At 38.2% G+C, this 18,769-nt stretch overlaps 1 protein-coding gene across 1 annotated transcript in view; it reads right to left on the bottom strand.

The window, feature by feature from the left end:
* Positions 1 to 18,769, bottom strand: part of Cntnap2 (contactin associated protein 2) — a 1,438,942-nt gene that overhangs the window by 758,738 nt on the left and 661,435 nt on the right. The window contains exons 7-8 of the mRNA XM_090332259.1: positions 13,455 to 13,598; positions 9,557 to 9,821 (exon numbers count right to left, since the gene is read on the bottom strand). Of these exons, the coding sequence (XP_090188385.1) occupies positions 9,557 to 9,821; positions 13,455 to 13,598 (409 nt within the window). The remainder of the gene's footprint in view (positions 1 to 9,556; positions 9,822 to 13,454; positions 13,599 to 18,769) is intronic.

The following is an 18,769-nucleotide window of genomic DNA, read 5'->3' as shown; positions in this document are numbered from 1 at the left end:
ACTGAAATTCTACAGGAAGAAAGGAAGAGTTTGTGAAAAGCATAGGAAACGCCAGACGTTAATAATTGCTGTAGGAAAGGTCTGGGTAGAATTCCAATTGTAATAAGTGGCTCCTGGGGCATGGGAGGGGAAAATGTGGTGGTAATGGAGGAGAAACAAGACATCCGGAGAAATGTAGGAATTCATTCAGTAGAAGGAGGGTCTGTGTTCAGGTTAGAAAATTCTCAAGGGAAATGTAGCAGAACAAAATGTCATGTGGAACTGAGTCATGCTGAAAGGTAGAGACAGGTTCATAAATATTTTTCTGATATTATGTTTGGAGCCAAAACACCAGGTAGCTATTTTCTAAACACTACTATGCACTCTCCTCAGATTTTCTTGTAAAGAGCTTTTGTAAAAATACAAGAGTCTAAGAGGTACGTGTGACTCAACACCCTATGTGAAATACAGGTAAATCGTTCTTTTTGCTTCTCTCGTCACTTTGCAAAGTTCTCAAAGTACTTCTACCATCTCTGGCAGGACACACACACACACACACACACACACACACACACACACACACACGTGCACGCGCGCACAGGAACAATGAAGCTCCATTGTGCAAGTAACAGTAACCAAGCAACAGGTAATCCAATCAGCCTGCATTCTTTACAGACTGTTTAAAACTCATGCTGACAGATACTATTGTATCACAGTCTGAATTTCCTGTGCAAGCCAAGTTTCCTGAACTGATTACTTGCAGGAGGTGAGTGGAGGAGTGGGGTATGGGTGCTGGAGATTCCAGTGGAAATACGTAGCTATGCATCTTTCTGATTGTCAAGGTCTATATGCCCTGATTGCTTATTATCTACATGTTTTATATTTTGTTTAATATTTGAAAGAAAATTAGGTACTCAATTACAAAAAAAAGAAGTCTAAGCTTGGCATAGATACCGTGTTTTCATATGCATCTACATAACTTGAGTTTGCCAACTTCTCTATCATTTGAGAAGTGTCGGGCATTTGAGTGGAAAGGATGCAAATTTCTTTTGTGTCTATGAGCTTCTGCATTCTTTTTTTGGAGGCATTTCCAGGCTCACGTCTCTGTATATGAACTATGGAACTTCAAGGCTATACACTCCTTTCTGGTGATAGATGATTTTGTCTTTCTGATTAGTTATTTGTACAATAAACTGGAACTTTTAAAACATGACCTGGGTCCCTTCGGTAAAGTTTAACTTCCATTCCATCCATCAAAAATTACTATCATTTTGTTCTACTCTTACAATAAAAGAAACTATCTCTCATTCTGCCCCACCCCAACACAGAGGCATTCAATCACATTTTGCTCATCTTCCCTGGAAAAGGCAAAGACATTTTTTAAAGCCAGGAAATGTTAAAGAAACTACAAGAGATATGGAATGCTGGAGTATGATTATAAATTAAGGTCTCCACCTTGCTTTCTAAAGAGTAAGTCAATCCCCATTGTGACAAAATGATTTTCCAAAGCATTCCTTCCGGCTTTTTTCATCTTGGAATATAATGCACCTATTGTGAAAAGTGTGCCAGAATGCACTGAAATGTAATTAAAAGTAGATTTCCACTCAGTTTGCAAGGAGATGGTATGGCCACTGTGGGAATCAGAACACAGTAAAAAATCCATTGGGCAAACGTACCCAAGGGCAAGATAGCATTCGCTCAAATGCTTTTGCCTGGGTATTGTGTGGCTTCCACGCCGAGGCTACTCATGAATTTGGATAATAAAACCAGCAAAGGGGGAGATGGCTAAGAGTATGTCTGTGATTGTGGAGATAAGTCCAGGGATCCTCGTGTGGGGAAAGTGCTTCTCTGTCAGCTCTCCATCCTATCACCGCCCCCCCCCCTCCCGGAGATCTTGGAGCCACAGCTGATTTCTGCATCTTTGAGGTAGCTTTGAGCTGGAGTAGAACTTCTTTAAGGCCTTTAAACCCATCAGAACACTTTCGTGTGGGGCCATATTTTGTACATTATTTGGGAATAGTGATATTTGATTCATTGGTTCAACGTAAGAGAGAGAAATCGATATGTTGTTCATTGAGTGTGTGTGTGTGTGATTTTATTCCTCCTATCTCCCTTTTGTGCAGGTCCTAGGGCTTGAACTCAAGGCCTGTGTATTGTCTCTGAGCTTCTTTTTGTTCAAGGCTAATGCTTCACTACTTGGACACAGCCCCATTTCTGGCTTTGTTAGTACTTTAGATATAAGACTATTGTAGACCTTTCCTGCCTCAGATCTCAACTTCCTGAGTAGATAGGCTTACAGGCCTGAGCCAGCAACACTTACCTCCATTATTTTAATGGGGCCAAAAGGGTGGAGCATACCAGGTCTGCTTGAACTCAGGACTTCAAACTCTCGCTTGACTTTTCTGTTCAAGGCTGACAATCTACCACTGGAAGCAAACCTCCAGTTCTGGCCTTTGGTTGATTAACTGGTGATAAGAATCTTGAACTTATTTGCCTGAGCTGGCTTTGAAGGGTGATCTTCAGGTCTCAGCCCTCTCAATAGCTAGGATTAGAAGCATGAGCCACCAGCATCTGGTGGTCAATTATTTTATAGTACACTTATCTTTAACAAAATTTGATATTTACTGTAAAAAATAGGTACCTGAAACTGATTAAGAAATCAATAAGATGGATTGATAACCCATTCATTATATGCAATCATTTTAATATTATTTCATTCTAACCTTTGCACTAGCTACATATTCATAAAAATAAATTTAATGCCATATTCTCCTTCCTTTTTGTTTTGTTTTAGTTTAGGAAAGGATCTTACTATTTATCCCAGGTTAGTCTTGAACTTCATCTTCTTTCCTCTGGCTCCTAAGTGCTAAGATTGTGGGTGTGGCCCTCCATGCCTGGACCCCTTCTTAGAAGTGTTGTAAACATGTTTATTCATAGTATAATAATTCTCCACAGTATGAACTTTTAGTCGATGAATACTGACATAATAGTATTCCACATAAGGATACAGTCCTCAAAATCACCTGTCCATTATCAATTATTTTTATTATTGCATCTATGCTAAGATAAATATCTGTGTAACTCTTAATTTTCAAGAAGGGAAATAACTCACATTTAATGGATCAAAAGGGAGTAGCATTTCTAAAACTTCTAATAATTATGGCTTTTATTTGAGCGAAGGGACAAAATATATATAACAAATAATTCTCCAATTGCTTCCCTATAGCAACTCTAAAATAAATCACTTGAAATACATAGAGGACTGTCTAGTTATATGTTATTTAATTTCTGAATTATGAACATTTATTGAAGGAATCTTGAAATAATCAGCAGGTTGAAACCACAGAGCTGAAATTCACTTCCAAGAAAGCAATTAAAATATTTTTAAAACATCCCCTGTATTACAAAGGAAATCTATCTTACCTGATGGAAATGATTTATCACAAAGGAGAAGTTTTCAGAGAAAACTTTGTAGATTGGTATGGATTCATTCTTATAAAGAAATTCTATCCTATTAGCTTCTTTTGGTTGTTAGTTTTTTTTGTAATTAATTAGTTTTTTGTTGCTAGTTGTTAGTAATTAATTAATTTTTGCCAGTCTTGGGGCTTGAATTCTGGGCCTGGACTCTGTCCCTGATCTTCTTTCGCTCAAGGCTAGCATTTTACCACTTTGAGCCACAGCAACATTTCCAGCTTTTTCTGAGGAATGTATTGGCGATAAAAGTCTCATAGACTTTTCCGCCTGTGCTGTCTTCAAACCAGTAGGAGATGAGTCCTCATCTCTGTATAGAGTTCACACTGGCTTAAAACTCATGATCCTCCTGCCTTGCCTTTCATGTGGTAGGATTACAAGTATATAAAGCTATACCTGACTACCTTCTTAAAAAAATAATGAATTAGGGGAAGGGGTCTTTAATTGCTTAGGACAGGTAGTGTCAAGAGACAGCTCCAAGAAAATGCACCTGTTTATTTGAAATAGGAAAGGGAAGGAGGGAAAAAAAGATGATTGGGAGGGGTGCAGGGAGGCAAATGGGGACAAAAACATGAGAAGGGGTATCAATGTGTGAGAAGTAATGCACCTACTATCTGATGAATATAACTGTAACCCCTTTGTACATTACAATAAAAATTAAGTAAAAAAAAATAAAAAAAATAAAATGCACCTGCTCATGTGGGACGTGAGCTTGTTGGTGTTTTCCAGTGAGTCCCTCAGCTACATCTAGATCAGCAAAACACCTGCCTTTCTGACACAGGTAGAGCTTGAAGCTTTGCGAAGAAATTTCACTAAGAAACAAAAGTCAAGGAAACAAGGCCACAGAAGATTTTCTTTGGAGATGGAAATACAAACAATGATGATCTTTGCAGAAGCGAGATTTCTGAGCAGTTTTTGATGCCAAACACTTATTGTAAAATTGAAGTAACAGGGACCGAAACAAAACAAGGAGGACCGAACACCCAAGCTCAGCTAAACCATTGATCTGGACTTAGACATATTCAGAATGACTTTTCTGAAAAGCTTTGTTTGCAAATCAATATGAATTGATTTGTTTTTCCAATTGCTGAGATAAGACATTATTAGAAATCACCTCCTTCCCTTTTTATACATGCTGAATCACATTTTAGAGCCTTATTGGAATGGGCGCATCACAAAGATTATTATAAATATTTGTCTGTATTTGGTGGTATAAAATTGAGGCATTTAGCAATGAAAACTTGATTACAGATGGTAGGTCAGTCTTTTGCTTTCAGTAATAAAGGGGAAAGTAATGTGTGTTAATGCTTATGCTATTGTAAGATATAAAAATTATCCTCAAAAGACACATTCAGTTTTCCAAATGGAATGATGGATTAAATAACTCTAGTTAACTGAAATGTTAGAAATACCAGCACTTAAATTTGTAGGTCAGAGTTTCATGGGCATAAAACCATGACAGAGGGACATGTTGATATTTTAATGGGGAAATAAAAAGAAGAGAAAATATCATACTTATTAAATCACATTTAAAGTACTCAAGTATCTGGATAAAGCTCATGCATGTAATCTCAGTCACTCAAGAGGCTGAGATCTGAGAATTTACCATTCAAAGCCAACTTAAACAGGAAAGGCTATCAGACTCATCACCAATTAACCACCAACAAGTCAGAAGTGGTACTGTGTGATTTCTGAGTAGGACAGCACCCAGGCACTGAGTTCAAACCCCAGGATCAACCCTCACCAAAAATTACACACATGTATAATATAAAAATATATATATATGTAATTTACCTGAACAAATATAGGTAAATCATACATATAACTCATATACACACATAAATAAATCATAAATATGTATATGGACACATACATATCATTTGATCTTGAGTGGAACCTAAAATACTTTCTTATTGTATTTGGATGAAATTCACTTGGAGAGATCAGTTCTAGATCCACATTCTCCAGGTTTCTTAAAGATAAATAAAAAGCATTCTCTTCTTATTTATCTACTCTTTGGACCCTATTTGTCATCTAATTTTCCCTCTATTTTTATTATCAACTGTAGTACATAATTATGCATTGGTAAATTAGTAAACACTATCCAAAGTATAGTGAAATATTTTAAAATCAATTTTGCAATTTATAACTGCAAACTCAAGTGTATTTGGAGTCTAAGTTATTTAATTTAATTTCTTAAATTTAATTTTATTGTCAAGGTGATATACAGAGGGATTACACTTGCATAAATACTGTAATGGGTACATTTTTTTTTTGTCAAACATTGTTACTTCTTCATTTTCTCCCACTTCCTCTCCCCCAGTGAATCCCGCCCCTGAAGTTGTAAAGATCATTTTCAACATAGTATCTTATTGGTTCACCGTTTGTCTTTTATCTCATTTTGTTGTTCCCCTTTCCTCCCCCCAGTCAGATAAACATATATAGAAGACACCAGGCACCAAATTCAAAAACAGTGACAACAGAAAAAAAAAAAAGAGACTAGGAAGAAAAATGAAAGAAAGAAAAAGAAAGAAAAATAACTTCACATATTAGATTAACAACAACAATAACAAAAGAAAAACCTCTCATTTCCATATCTTGATTAAGTTCTTAAGTGAGTCCACTGCCATTAAAGGAAGAGATAATGGAAGAATAAGCTCAGGATGAAGGCTCATGCACAAGGGAAACATGAATCTCACAGTAAATCTGCTCTTATTTGTCAGTTAGTGATAAATCAGTCCCTGAGAACAACACTATCTAAGACAGAACACACAAAGCTGATAGTTGTGCAAAGGGGCTGCCATTCTGCACATCTGTTTGTAAGTAGCATGCATCTTGATCCAGTTACCCTTTTCATCCTGCTACCCATCCTTCCCAGCCTCACACAAAGAGTTTGAGTCAATTGAGTTGCTTTGATCTTGAAACACAGATGGTATTAACAAATCTATTCTCTGTTGAACCAGTCCATATGCTACTTTGCTGATATACAGGGAAAAGGCTATTGGTAGGTTCTCCTTCAGATTGTCTGCATATTCAAAATGTTTTTAACCAATGTATTTCTAGAAACAAGTAATAACCAATTGGCATGCAGTTGTTACTTTCTGTGTTGTTGTTGCTTATTATATATATTTACAAATTTGACAACATACAAATAAAATTGTCATATGTTGTATTTTTAATGAATATGTTTCTACATATGTTGCTTCCCTCAAATCTGAACAGTGTTTATTAATACTTTCTATGTGTACAGAATAAAAAGTCTATTAGACTTTTATTAGTCTATTCTTATTAAACTCTCTAAAAATAAGACTTTAGAAATGTACAGATTTCGTATCATTCTCTTATATGCCCAGATTGGCTAAACTGAAGCAGCTTCTAAAGTCTATTTTATTATCTTTAGGCAAATCATTAGGATGAATTAGTGGTCACAAATCCAATTCCCTTGTTTCTTTGTTTATTAAAAATGGAAGAGTACAAAGGAAGAGCTGACACTGTTCAAAAGGAAATACACTCGTTACCTGACCTATGTAACTGTAACCCCTCTGGGCATCACCTTCACAATAAAATTTTAAAAAATTTATTTAAAGTACAGCTTCAGTTAGAAAACAATCCCAAGCCGGATATTGTGTCTCACACCTGTAATCCTAGCTACTCAGGAGGCTGAGATCTGAGGATCATGGTGCAAAGCCAGCCCGGGCAAGAAAGTCCATGAAACTCTTATCTCCAATTAACCACTAGAAAAACCAGAAGTGGCACTGTGGCTCAAGCGGAAGGGCAGTAGTCTTCAGCTGAAGAGCTCAGGGATAGCGCCCAGGCCCAGAATTCAAGCCCCATGATGGCTTAAAAAAAAAAGAATCCTAAATAAATCAAATAAACAAATGGTTTAATCATTAGGTTTATATTTTATCATTGCAAAAAAAATGGCCAGCTGGTTTGAATTTTCTCAGAGACTGTCAGGTGTGAGGACTAGGAATGACTTTTTTGTTTAACCAGTCCTGGGGCTTGAACTCAGGGCCTGAGCACTGTCCTTGGACTTTTTTTTTTTCCAGTCCTGGGCTTGGGCTCAGGGCCGGAGCACTGTCCTTAGACTTTCTCAAGGCTGGAACTCTACCACTTGAGCCTCAGCACCACTTCCAGCTTTTTCTATATGTGTGGTACCAAGGAATCGAACCCGGGTCTTTGTGCATGCTAGGCAAGCACTTTAACCACTAGGCCAAACTCCTGGCCAGTCCTTGGATTTTTCTCAGGGCTAGAGCTCTACCACTTGAGACACAGCACCACTTCCAGCTTTTTTTCTATGTATGTGGTACCAAGGAATCAAACCTGGGCCTTTGTGCATGCTAGGCAAGCACTCTACCACTAGGCCAAACTCGCGGCCCCGAAATAGCAGGGACTAGCAGCCAGGAGTTGAACCTAGAATCTTCTGATCCCTAGTCACTGGTCACTAGAATGACTTTGTATGTTGAGTCTTAGAAAAGATCCTTCAACCCAAACAGTCAGGGGTTCTTCAACTGTGTAAATTTTTATGTGTATTTGGTTTATCTTATTTAGTCCCTACAGATCTATACATCTATTTGAGTGAGCTTATGTAGGAAAGACATGTCAACACACAGTTTATTATCATTTTGGATAACTAACAAACTCATAACTAATGAATGCAGAGACAGTGAATATCAAATTTGTTCACAGTGGCTTCCAATTTCAAGAATCCAGGCATACATCTAAGAGGACGCTTCTTTCCTTGATCCTCCTCACTTACATCCACATCCACAAGCACAGAGCCCATTGCACAAGAAAACATAAAGCCTTCACCAAGAGAGATTCTGTTGAGCACCAACCAGTTCAAAGACCAAGGGTATTGAACTTGACAAGTATTGTTGGACTCTTTTCTAATGAAGCCTTGATAGTTACAGATAGAAGAAAGGAAAGTTTGGCTACAATGCTTATAATCCAAGGGGGAGACATGGTGGGTAGAATTTATCATGTGCTAGGATTGGTATCAGGTGTGTGCACAGAGATTTAGAATCAGAGCTCACAGTTGTACAACTGAGCTTTCCATAGTAATATTCACTCACATTATTTGCCGTGTACTAAATACTCAGTAAAAATTAGTACTTCCTACCCTATTCCAAGTTGTTCTTTACAAAACAAAAATACCTAGAGAAACAAAACAAGGAATACCCAGGCAAATTTGACATTTTTGCTATTTATAAGTCCCATCTCACATGTACCAATCATTTCTTTATAATACCTCAATTGCTAATGTCAGCGTTCCTTGTGTCAATATGATCAAAGCATGTTCTGGTGCTAATTCTCATCTAGCATTACCTAATCCTCAGCTCCTCACATCACTGCTGATGCCTGGAATTCTTCAGTACTCAGTAGGCTGAGGTCGATGGATTGCGATATAAAGCCAGTCCAGTCAGAAAAGTCCCTGCGTCTCAGCTCCACCTACCCAGCAAAAATCCTAGAGCACAACTAACAGTAAGTCGAATGGTGGAGTGTTGGTCTTGAGTGAAAAAGCCACCTGGGAGCTTTGAGGCCCCGTGTTCATGACTCAGTACTGGCTTCCCAACCATGAACTCACTTAGTCAAGCCGGTGTTCCCTTAGTTGATATAAAATATACTCATTCCACATGGTATTGACCTCTTCTTATTGTTTTTCCCTGATAACTAGCCAACTTTTAGTAGGATCACTTTGGAGTTTTGATTCAAAAAGTCACATATTCCTTTACACTTATAATTAAATTTATGGTGTACTGTTGCTAATAGTAAAAGTTGTTGGAATGGCCTTCAGGTCAACATATCAGATCATGGTAAACATGTTTTAATCGTAAGTATAAAATGCTCCCTTAAAACAACAAGGGTTTCTCTATTACGTTCGAAGCAACCTCCAGGGATCTTTTCAGCTCCTCTTGGCCACTGTGAGTCCCTTTCTTTCTTCATCCTCAACCTTTTCCTTTTCATTTCCCTTAGTTAGCACCCAAATCCACCACGCAAGGACGGCAAGCCTCTGAGTGAACGTAGAATCACAAGTATGTGACACTAATAAACAAAACTGAACACAATATTGGAAATAAAAAAGCTGCTTCAACCCATCACTGACCTGAGGAAATGTCAATTTGGCTCATCCTGGCCTGTGTGACGTTGACATGAACACCCACTTTGCTCTCCGTGAGGTCGATCTCCACATTACCCAGATTATCTGCAAAGTGGCTGAACAGCAAGAGACCATTGGGGTTCCACGTCCGGAACTGGAAACTGACCGAGAACAGGTCCTGGTTAGGTCTGCCGGGTACCTCCAGATAACTCGTAGCATTAAAAAAGACAGGTACTGTATAGGGCTCCACACAAGAAAAACTCAGATTTCCCTAAAAATAAAAAGAAGAGAAGAAAAGCATGAGTCAAGACAGATAGGTATTAGGTAAACATTCATGTGAGATGGGGGAACGAATCTCTAAGTAGAAAGCTCAGATGGTGGCAAGCAGAAGGAGAAGTCCTTGTGAATGGACTGTGCCTGTGCCACCCAGCGTCCTGTCTCAGCCGAGACCCTCACTGTGAGGCTGATGGCTGATAGGATGGGCTGACCGTGGATGCAGAGTGCACACCTGTCACTCAGGCTCGGGAAGGACGGCTGGGCCAGCAGCACTGCCGGGGGAATAACAGGCTAACACAGGTGGTGTGCCTTTTCCTGCCTTCTTCTCCCTAACCCATGCCAAGGCACAGTAGTATACGACTAGTATCAGAGTACATGATGGTTATTTGTTTGCTGGCACTAAATGGCTATGTCAGAGCAAATAGCTTGGGTTTTATTGGCATACCTTGACATCACTATAATGTTTACTACTAATTATTTTGCTATGCAACTCAAAAATTCCATTTAGGTTCCTTAAGATGAGCTTATGCAAGCAATGCATTCGATCCTCTGGACCTAGTAAAGTAACTGTGTGTTCAGGACAAAAACTATCAATTTGCCACTCTTGTACACTGGATTATATATTCTAGCAGCTAAATACCTCTCTAAAGATCTGAAAATCTGTGCTTGTTCCAACTATTTTTACCTGTCCTAATGGCTGTTAAAGAATGCCATCTGATGATGTTTTTCTCATCAGTTCTCTATGTCTTTATCTCTAAAATATATGTGTATGTACACATATGTAGGTATACACGCATATGTTATGTGTATACTATTTAGATAGCTAATTCCATATATTACAATACTGCGTATATGTATTCCCAGTCTACCTGTTTTGTCTATGTCAGCACATAGGTTGTCTTAGGCAGGTTGTCTTTCTGCATCAATATTCCAATTAAAGTGGTTCTGTACCCTTGCAGGTGATTCTTTGCAATTGCATTCTTTTGCTGCGGAGAAGTACCAATGTCAAGGAACTGAGATCTGACCATTGCCTGCATGCCTGTGTCATGGGGCCTGTCTCTCCCCGAAACGGGACACTCTTCCTGAGTAATGGTGCTGACTCAAACTTGTACACTACGAAGACATGGAGGTGTGGGGAAAGGACTTGGATCAGTGCCTCTGTGACTCTTACTGAAATATCAACCTCTTAAAGTTCTAAAAGGAATTTTTGTTTTGCTATAAACATTTGCCTTTATAAGGCTGCTTTGAAAATGTCTTATTTGTTTCTCGTCTGCCTAGAATTTTCAGAAGGTATGTAGATTAGGATATAATAGTATAGCCAGCCCTCTCCATCTGTCCCTGAAATTATTTGTGAAAATGGAATACATTTATAGGAATATTTTATGAATATTTTATAAACAGAGACCTATACTTTTACACTTCAGGTTTGAAACAGCATTTATAATCACAACACACTGTAGTTAAGTGAACTTGAAAAATGAACGCGGTAATACAATGATCTGTGGTTGGATCTCGCTAGAGATTAACAGTAAGGTCTGGGTAGAAACAAAAATATTCCAGTGATGCAAATTCCATATATTTCCACCTTATGCAATAATTTCTAAATTACAACAGTGGAAGCAACAACAAACAACAATGACAAAAGCAGAAGGACCTTGGTGACATTTTCTCCCATAATGGGGGGCGAGGGGAGTGAAGGTGTTTGTGCACATACTATTGATAATTAAAAATAACACTGTGAAAGAATGCGATCATTTTGTTAGTCTCATAGCGTGATCCTCCAGTTTGCATTTGTCCCTCAGAGTGACCTTAGTGTATTACTATACCAGCTTAAATAATAACCTTATCTACAGAACATTTATAACTTCTTTCTGTATTGATCTTAGATTTTAATAGGTGTTCATAACACACCCAATGCAGTATCTATTGTCTATAAATGTAGTCATTACTATTTTTCCACTGCAGCCATATGCGAAATTTCCATCAATGTTCAAATTTTTATAAGTGTGAGTTCCTTGTTGTTCTGAAGGAAAATATTAAAGGAGCATTAAACTGTATTAAGTGGTTGCTTTATGGTTTCTTATTTCCAACCTGAACTTTGTCTGCTCATCAAGCCATATCCATTTATCCAACAATATTTCTGTTATTTTTATTCCTAGGCCATCTGACTTGTTTTGTTTTTGTGGGGTTTTTTTTAACCTGTATTTTTTTGTCTTTTCTTTTTGGTACTGGAGATCAAACCCAGGATATTGCTCTTGCTAGGCAAATGCTTTACTACTGAGCTACATCCCAGTCCCCATCTGAGTTGTTTTGAAACCCAGCAGAAACACTCAAAAGCTCATGATAGTATTTATTTCAGTGTTTCTCTCTCTAGTGTATTCATCTCCAGGATCTCATGCATTGTTGGAAAAAAAACACTACATTGCTGTCTAGAAATACCTCTTAGTTCACAGAACCATATGGAGCCCACAGCTATATAAATATAACTATTCATACATATGTATTGTGTGTGTGTGTGTGTGTGTGTGTGTATAGGTCCCGGGTCTTCAACTCAAGGTGTGGGTTTTCTCTTTGAGCTGTGTTACAAAATTCTAGCCCTCTACCATTCAGACCACAGAGATTTTTTTCCAGGTTTTTCCCCTGGCTGGCTTCAAACTGTGTTCTTCAAATCTCATCGTCCCGGGTAGCCAGGATAACAGGTATGAGCCACGAATGCCTGGCTTAAGTTACTATGTTTTGAGAGATCCTCAGCAGTTAAATGGAATAAAGAGGATTTGTCACATTTTCTGAGTTTGGCTCTTCTCCCTAAAATCCAGTGGAAACAACTCATCTAAGAGCCAGAAGAAAAATACTTTGAACCTCTTATCTCATGATTTTTTTTTAGTGGTATGGCAATCAAATTTTATTGACTTGTATAATATTTAGTATCATTCAAGTTTTTGAAAAAGGGCATTCACTTACATACTTCAAAAAAAACTTATCTTGGAAAACTTAAAAGTGAATATCAATGAGCTAGGAGTGTAGCCTAGTGGTAGAGAGCCTGCCTAGCATGCAGAAAGACCCAGGTTCAATTCCTTGGTACCACATACATAGAAAAAGCCAAACTTGGTGCTGTGGCTCAGGTGGCAGAGCTCTAGCCTTGAGAAAGCCCAAGGACAGTCAGTGCTCAGGCCCTGAGTTCAAGCCCCACAACTGGCAAGAGTGAACATCATAAAGCACATGGTTTAAAAGTCTTTGAATTAGTAAATAAAGCTATAAATAGCAAATAAGAACATATAAAAATATAAACTTAGTTGATTGGCAGGAGCGAAATGTATGTTGAAAATTGTCTTTTTTAAATGCAAGGAATCAAGTACACTGGTTGTAATATTCTGTGGGCCAATTGAGGAAAACCTGCTACATGTATTATGTCAGTTTTGCCTCATGTCAAAGCAATGATCTGGTCTCAGGGTATATCACATACCTACACAAATGTCAGATAAGAATAAAGTTTGTTTTCCATTCTAGAACCCAGGACAAACAAGATAAAAATGTGATTTGGTGCTCCTTGCTCAATACCTCATAAATATAAAAAAAACTCTTGGAGTTTTTAATAGGCCAGTATTGGGCCGAAGATCCAAATTCTTACCACATTTGATGGCTCTAATTTCTTCCGTCTGGCAAGATCCGTTATATTGATTCCATTGTAGTTTATACTCTCCATGCAACCTTTGAAATTCTTTCTACTACTTGAACTTGGCTTGCCAGAGAAAGGTATGCCTCCAAATGTTATCTTTAAGAGAGAGAAAAAAAGGAAATCAATATAAAATATCTACATGACATTAAAAAAAAACAGAAAAACTATGACTATAAACCATGTCAAGTATCTTATCTCAATCAAAATGTACAGCCCTATAGTGTTTTGCCTACAAAAATCTATGCATATTGCATTACATTGTTATCGAAGTGCATTCACAATCATTCATTCTGGAAAGTAGATTACAGCTTGAAGGATAATATAGCAACACCCCTTGCATTTTTGTCACTTTAAAGGCATTTGATAAATTTTTCAGAGACTATTTTAAATGTATTTTCCCAGCAAATTGCTTTTATCAAGTGATATTACAACATTATTCTTCATGGTTATCATTCAAAGATGCAACATCAATAAACACTGCCAGTAATCTCAAGATAACCAACACTAATATTCTAAATAAATAAAACTGCAGCTGAAAGTAGAGAAATACATTGTGTTTATTCTTCATAGATGTACTACAGTCCAATGATTGCCAGAGCCAAAAGTTCATTAAACTTATCTTGAGTACAGAAATATCTCAAAAATATCATTACTATATTGATTAAGGACTTCTTTGGACTACAGGGATATAAGTAGAGCAATATAGGTTTAGAGATATTAGAGGTGTTTCAAGTCATAGAAAATTGGCCATTATGCATTTTATGTGTCCCTTTAGCTATTATCGCTTATAGGAGATGTGCATTTCCCTTCATCTTTTGTCTGTGTAAACCTTACAGCATTCAGTTTGCAGAGTATACAGTTATACCAAGTAGTTATCTACAGTGCCAGGAACATTCACTACAATGCTGTATTCATATATTAACTTGTAATCATATTTGCAATCAAAAGACATATAATGCAGATTCTAGTTTTCCTTTGTTTATTTGGTTGGTTTTTTTTTGTTGGTCCTGGGGCTTGAACTCAGGGCTTAGACACAGTTCTTGAGCTTTTGCTCAAGTTTTGTTCAAGTGCCCTACCAGTTTGAGCCACTGCACCACTTCTGGTTTTCTGGTGGTTGCCTGGAGATAAGAGTCTCATGTTTCATGGAGACTGTCCTACCTGGGCTGGCTTTGAACTGTGATCCTCAGATCTATGTCACTCTGCTAGCTAGGATTATAGGTGTGAGCCACTAGAGCCCTGTTCCTTTATTTTTGTTGTTATTGTTTTTAATATCATCATTATAAGTGGTTTTATTTTTAAGTCAAAGCCATAGTTGGGATTTTTGTAAAAGCCAGTATACCATATTTAAAATATAAGGTAAAAATGCTTTTGGTTCTAGGAGGTTTTGAGATGTAAATTATTTTCCATAATTTGGAGCCCTGGCATATTAAAATGCTTAATTGGTTTTAATGAAAAAGACTAATTAATGTTAGTTTATGATGCAGTATGTTTTAAAGGCTTCACTTAAAATAAAATTAATTATTATTAATCATGCTTAGTTGAGTATATGTCATTTGCCATGGAATTAATATATGGGGAAGAAAGAAGAAAACTGAGAAAATAAAAGCATATAAGAAAAGATTGAGCTGGACTTTGGTGGTTCATGCCTGTAATCCTAGCCTCTCAGGAAGCTGTGGTCCATAAGATTGAGATTGAGGCCATTCTGGGTAGAAAATTACATGAGAATGTCTCGCAAATAACCACACACAAATCAGGCCAGGAGATGTGTCCCAAGTGGTAGATCTGAACTGGTTTCTTTACATAGTACCCTTACTCAGATGCTAAGTATTTCTTACACTAATGGTGAGAAATACTGGCCCTAAAATGGAGTGTGTTATCATCTTTTTTCCCCCCAGAACCAGTAGTGATAAAATCTAGGAAGGTGCCTGCTGCAGCAAGAGAGACTCAAGGGAGTCTCATCCCTTGGGTGGGTTCTCGTCCCAGTTATCATAGAACATTAGTATGCCCATCCTATTTCTAGATATCTGCTTTCATTGGTAAAATAATGTGGTTGAACTAGAAAAATTGGGGGAGGGGAGTACCCTGATTGTTCTGATAATACTTTTTAAAGTATATTTTAGGTTAAAACCAAGTTCATCCATCTTATAGAAAGCCTTACAAATAATGTCACAATTTCATTAGCTAGAAAGTCTGACTGAGACCTCTTCTTCTGAGAAACACAAGGCTTCTCAGCCCAGTAGTGGCCAGGTAATATCCACACACATTTATCAACCTCTTGGAAGCTAGTTTTGTCTTCATAGTGTTTAATTCTAAGGGCTGTGTGTGATCTCAGGACCTGCCATAAAGTAGGGAGGGGACACTCTTATTTCATCTAACTTCCTTTCAGCTGGCTGGAAAGCAAATTGGCATGCAAGCTGCCTTCTTAGGGAGTGATGTGCAGCAGAAAGGGATGCCATGCCAGAGCGGAACAAAGGGACTGCCAGGAGCCACCACTGGAATGTAAGGAGTCTGGACTGAGAAGGTGCATTTGCTTGTATTTATATATGAGCTAGGATGTGTGTGTTTCTTTCTACAACTTCCTTACATAACCAAGGGAGAAAGACACTATTATTTTTCATATTAGACTGGGGGAATATGAGTTACCCACTTTCACACTGCCAGAAAGGGTCGGGAATGGATCCAGATTCAGCCTTCCAATTCTATTTGCACCTATGTGATTGTAATTCTTTATAGTCCTAGCCAGTGTGTGGCTCTGCTATAGACAGGGAATTATTCCCTCCTTCCTAAGCAAAGGTGCATTACAAAAGATAATGGCAGAAAATAACATTGCAGCGAAGGACAGATAGACTGACACCTGGCCAGACATCAATTTATTGTCCTCTCGTTTGGTATTATTGGCTCAAAAGAGGTGGGGGGGGCGAGGAAAAAGGTGAAGAAAACACATCTGTTTATCATTCCTCCCACCAGGCTCCAATTGAGCTGGCAGCTTGATGGGAAATCATGATGGACACACGTTGCTCATAATACCCCTACCGGAAACATTTCCATGGTGGCTGCTATTAGCAGTACAGAGACGTGCATTGTGTCTCTTTGCTGATATCCATCTTCTATAATCCCCTTCTATCTAGGCAGAGCGAGATCCTGCTCACATCAGGTAAGAACTGGTTTTGCACCAAGGCATTATTAAAAATCAAATGATGTCAGGCTTAAATTGCATGACACAGGAAAGTTCCTATCACCTGTGAGTTCATGGCTACACTTCCTGTGCTGTGTGCTGGGAAGGCTGTTGACATCCATTGTGTCCTGATGATGGAAACATCGGTCACGTGGTAGTGACCCCTTTCTCAGCTTCCTGCCTGATGCTATCAAGTTTGTAGCATGAAATCAATTGTGCTGTGTTTAAATCATGGAAATCAGAGAAGGACACAGGTCCTCCCCTTCTACTTGGGAGGTGAAACCTGCTGGCAGCAAGACTCAGCACCCCTCCACCCTCTGCCTCCACGCCCTTGGCCTTGCACACCCTGAAAGACTTGAAGCAGACTAACTTCAGAGAACTAGCACACAGCATGGTGAAAATACGAAGACTGGGGTGGTCCCTCACCCCTGAGGCTAGACTTTCATTATTCAGCAGGAATGCAAGGGTTTTTAGATTTCAGCTGATATTCATGAGGCCTGTGGTTATGTATCTAGTTGTTCCATGGGTACAGATATGAAATGTGAATGAAACTGAGAGACTGGCTAATAGAGTCTCTGGGTTTCATGCAAACATATATATATATATATATATATATATGTGTGTATGTGTGTGTGTAAAGTATATATGTATGTATATATACATATACATATATGTGTACATATATGTAGAGTTATAAATACACACTCAATTTATTATAACCCATCAACCCATACCAATAACTTCTCTGTCTGGAAGGAACAAGACCAGGCTGTTGCTTGGGTCTTGAACTCAGGGCCTTGGCACTGCCCTTGAGCTTTCTCAAGGCTAGAGCTCTTCCACTGGAGCCCCAGGACCACTTCCCACCTGTTCTGTATCTGTGGTACCAAGGAATTGAATGTGGGGCTTCATGAATGCTAGGCATGCACTCCCACCACCACTAGGCTACACTCCCAGACCTAGGCTCTTGCTTTACACAAAGAAATATATGTCTATCTGGATTCTTTCTCAGTAAACTTAAAATTTCTCCCAAGTGTCTGTCAAAATATCCCAGGCATTTTAGTCTACAGCTGAGGTTCCCAAATAAAGCGTTTTGTATAAACAGGCTGTAAAGTGCCCACGAAACTGTAGGCCCTGCGTGGACAGTGGTGTGTGTGCATGAATATTCATAGGATGTATCACGAGCACAGTGGGGTCTCTGACCCCAGATTTCTAATTCTGTGTTTTTTTTTTATTTTAATTTGGATTGTGTTTGCCCATTGGTAATGTTTCAGAGTTTCTTACCTCTTCTACTATACGTGAGAGTTTCTTAATGGAAGATAAATAATTCATCGTCAAGCTCTCTGTGCACTGGGACATAATTCACAAGAGCCAAGAGTTATAGTAATTTAGAGGAGCTCTAGATTGCTGTGATTTTTTTTACCTCTTTTCACTTTCAATAATCGTTTTGTGCTGAAAACATATTGGGGTTTAATTATTTACCAATAACCTTTAATTTGCTTGATGTTAATTAAGTCATGATCAGGGTTTATGTGGTATGGTCCATGCTAACTCCCTGTTTCCAAGTGGATGTAAAATATTCATACCACACAAAATTTAGCTGCTCTTTGAACATACAAAGAAACTTAAAAATTGAAGCTATAAATTCTGACTTTTTCTTATGTATTTCCTTATAGTGAACAGATTCCACATTTAAAAACAATGCACAAAACTGTCAGTGGCATACATAAATGTAAGGCTATGTGTCTATGATATCAAGGAACGCAAGACAGCACAGGAGACATGTGGGGTGCCACAGTTAAACATAGGGAACTACTCTGTGAATGGATGCTGCCCAGAACACTACCTCAAGGGGTGAACTTGTCCAGTATGAAATAATGCTTTACTCTAACTTGTGACCTTTGTGATGCTGAATATCTTGCTGCCCCTCTGATAAAAACAGAGTGTAATCAAATAGCATAAAATGGAGCACTAGAGAGAAGGGTACAGTTAAATTGGATTCCAATATCTGAGTACAAGCATATTCCTCACACAAGCGAGCATTTACTGATATGTGGGTCAGAGATGAAAATACATTTGTGCATTTTCCAAAGTT

Source organism: Megascapheus bottae, chromosome 5 (genome assembly GCF_031878675.1).
Source record: "Megascapheus bottae isolate mThoBot1 chromosome 5, mThoBot2.hap1, whole genome shotgun sequence".
Taxonomy (NCBI): domain Eukaryota; kingdom Metazoa; phylum Chordata; class Mammalia; order Rodentia; family Geomyidae; genus Megascapheus; species Megascapheus bottae.
Note: the sequence above shows the minus strand (reverse complement) of the source record. Positions and strands in the feature narration are given on the sequence as shown.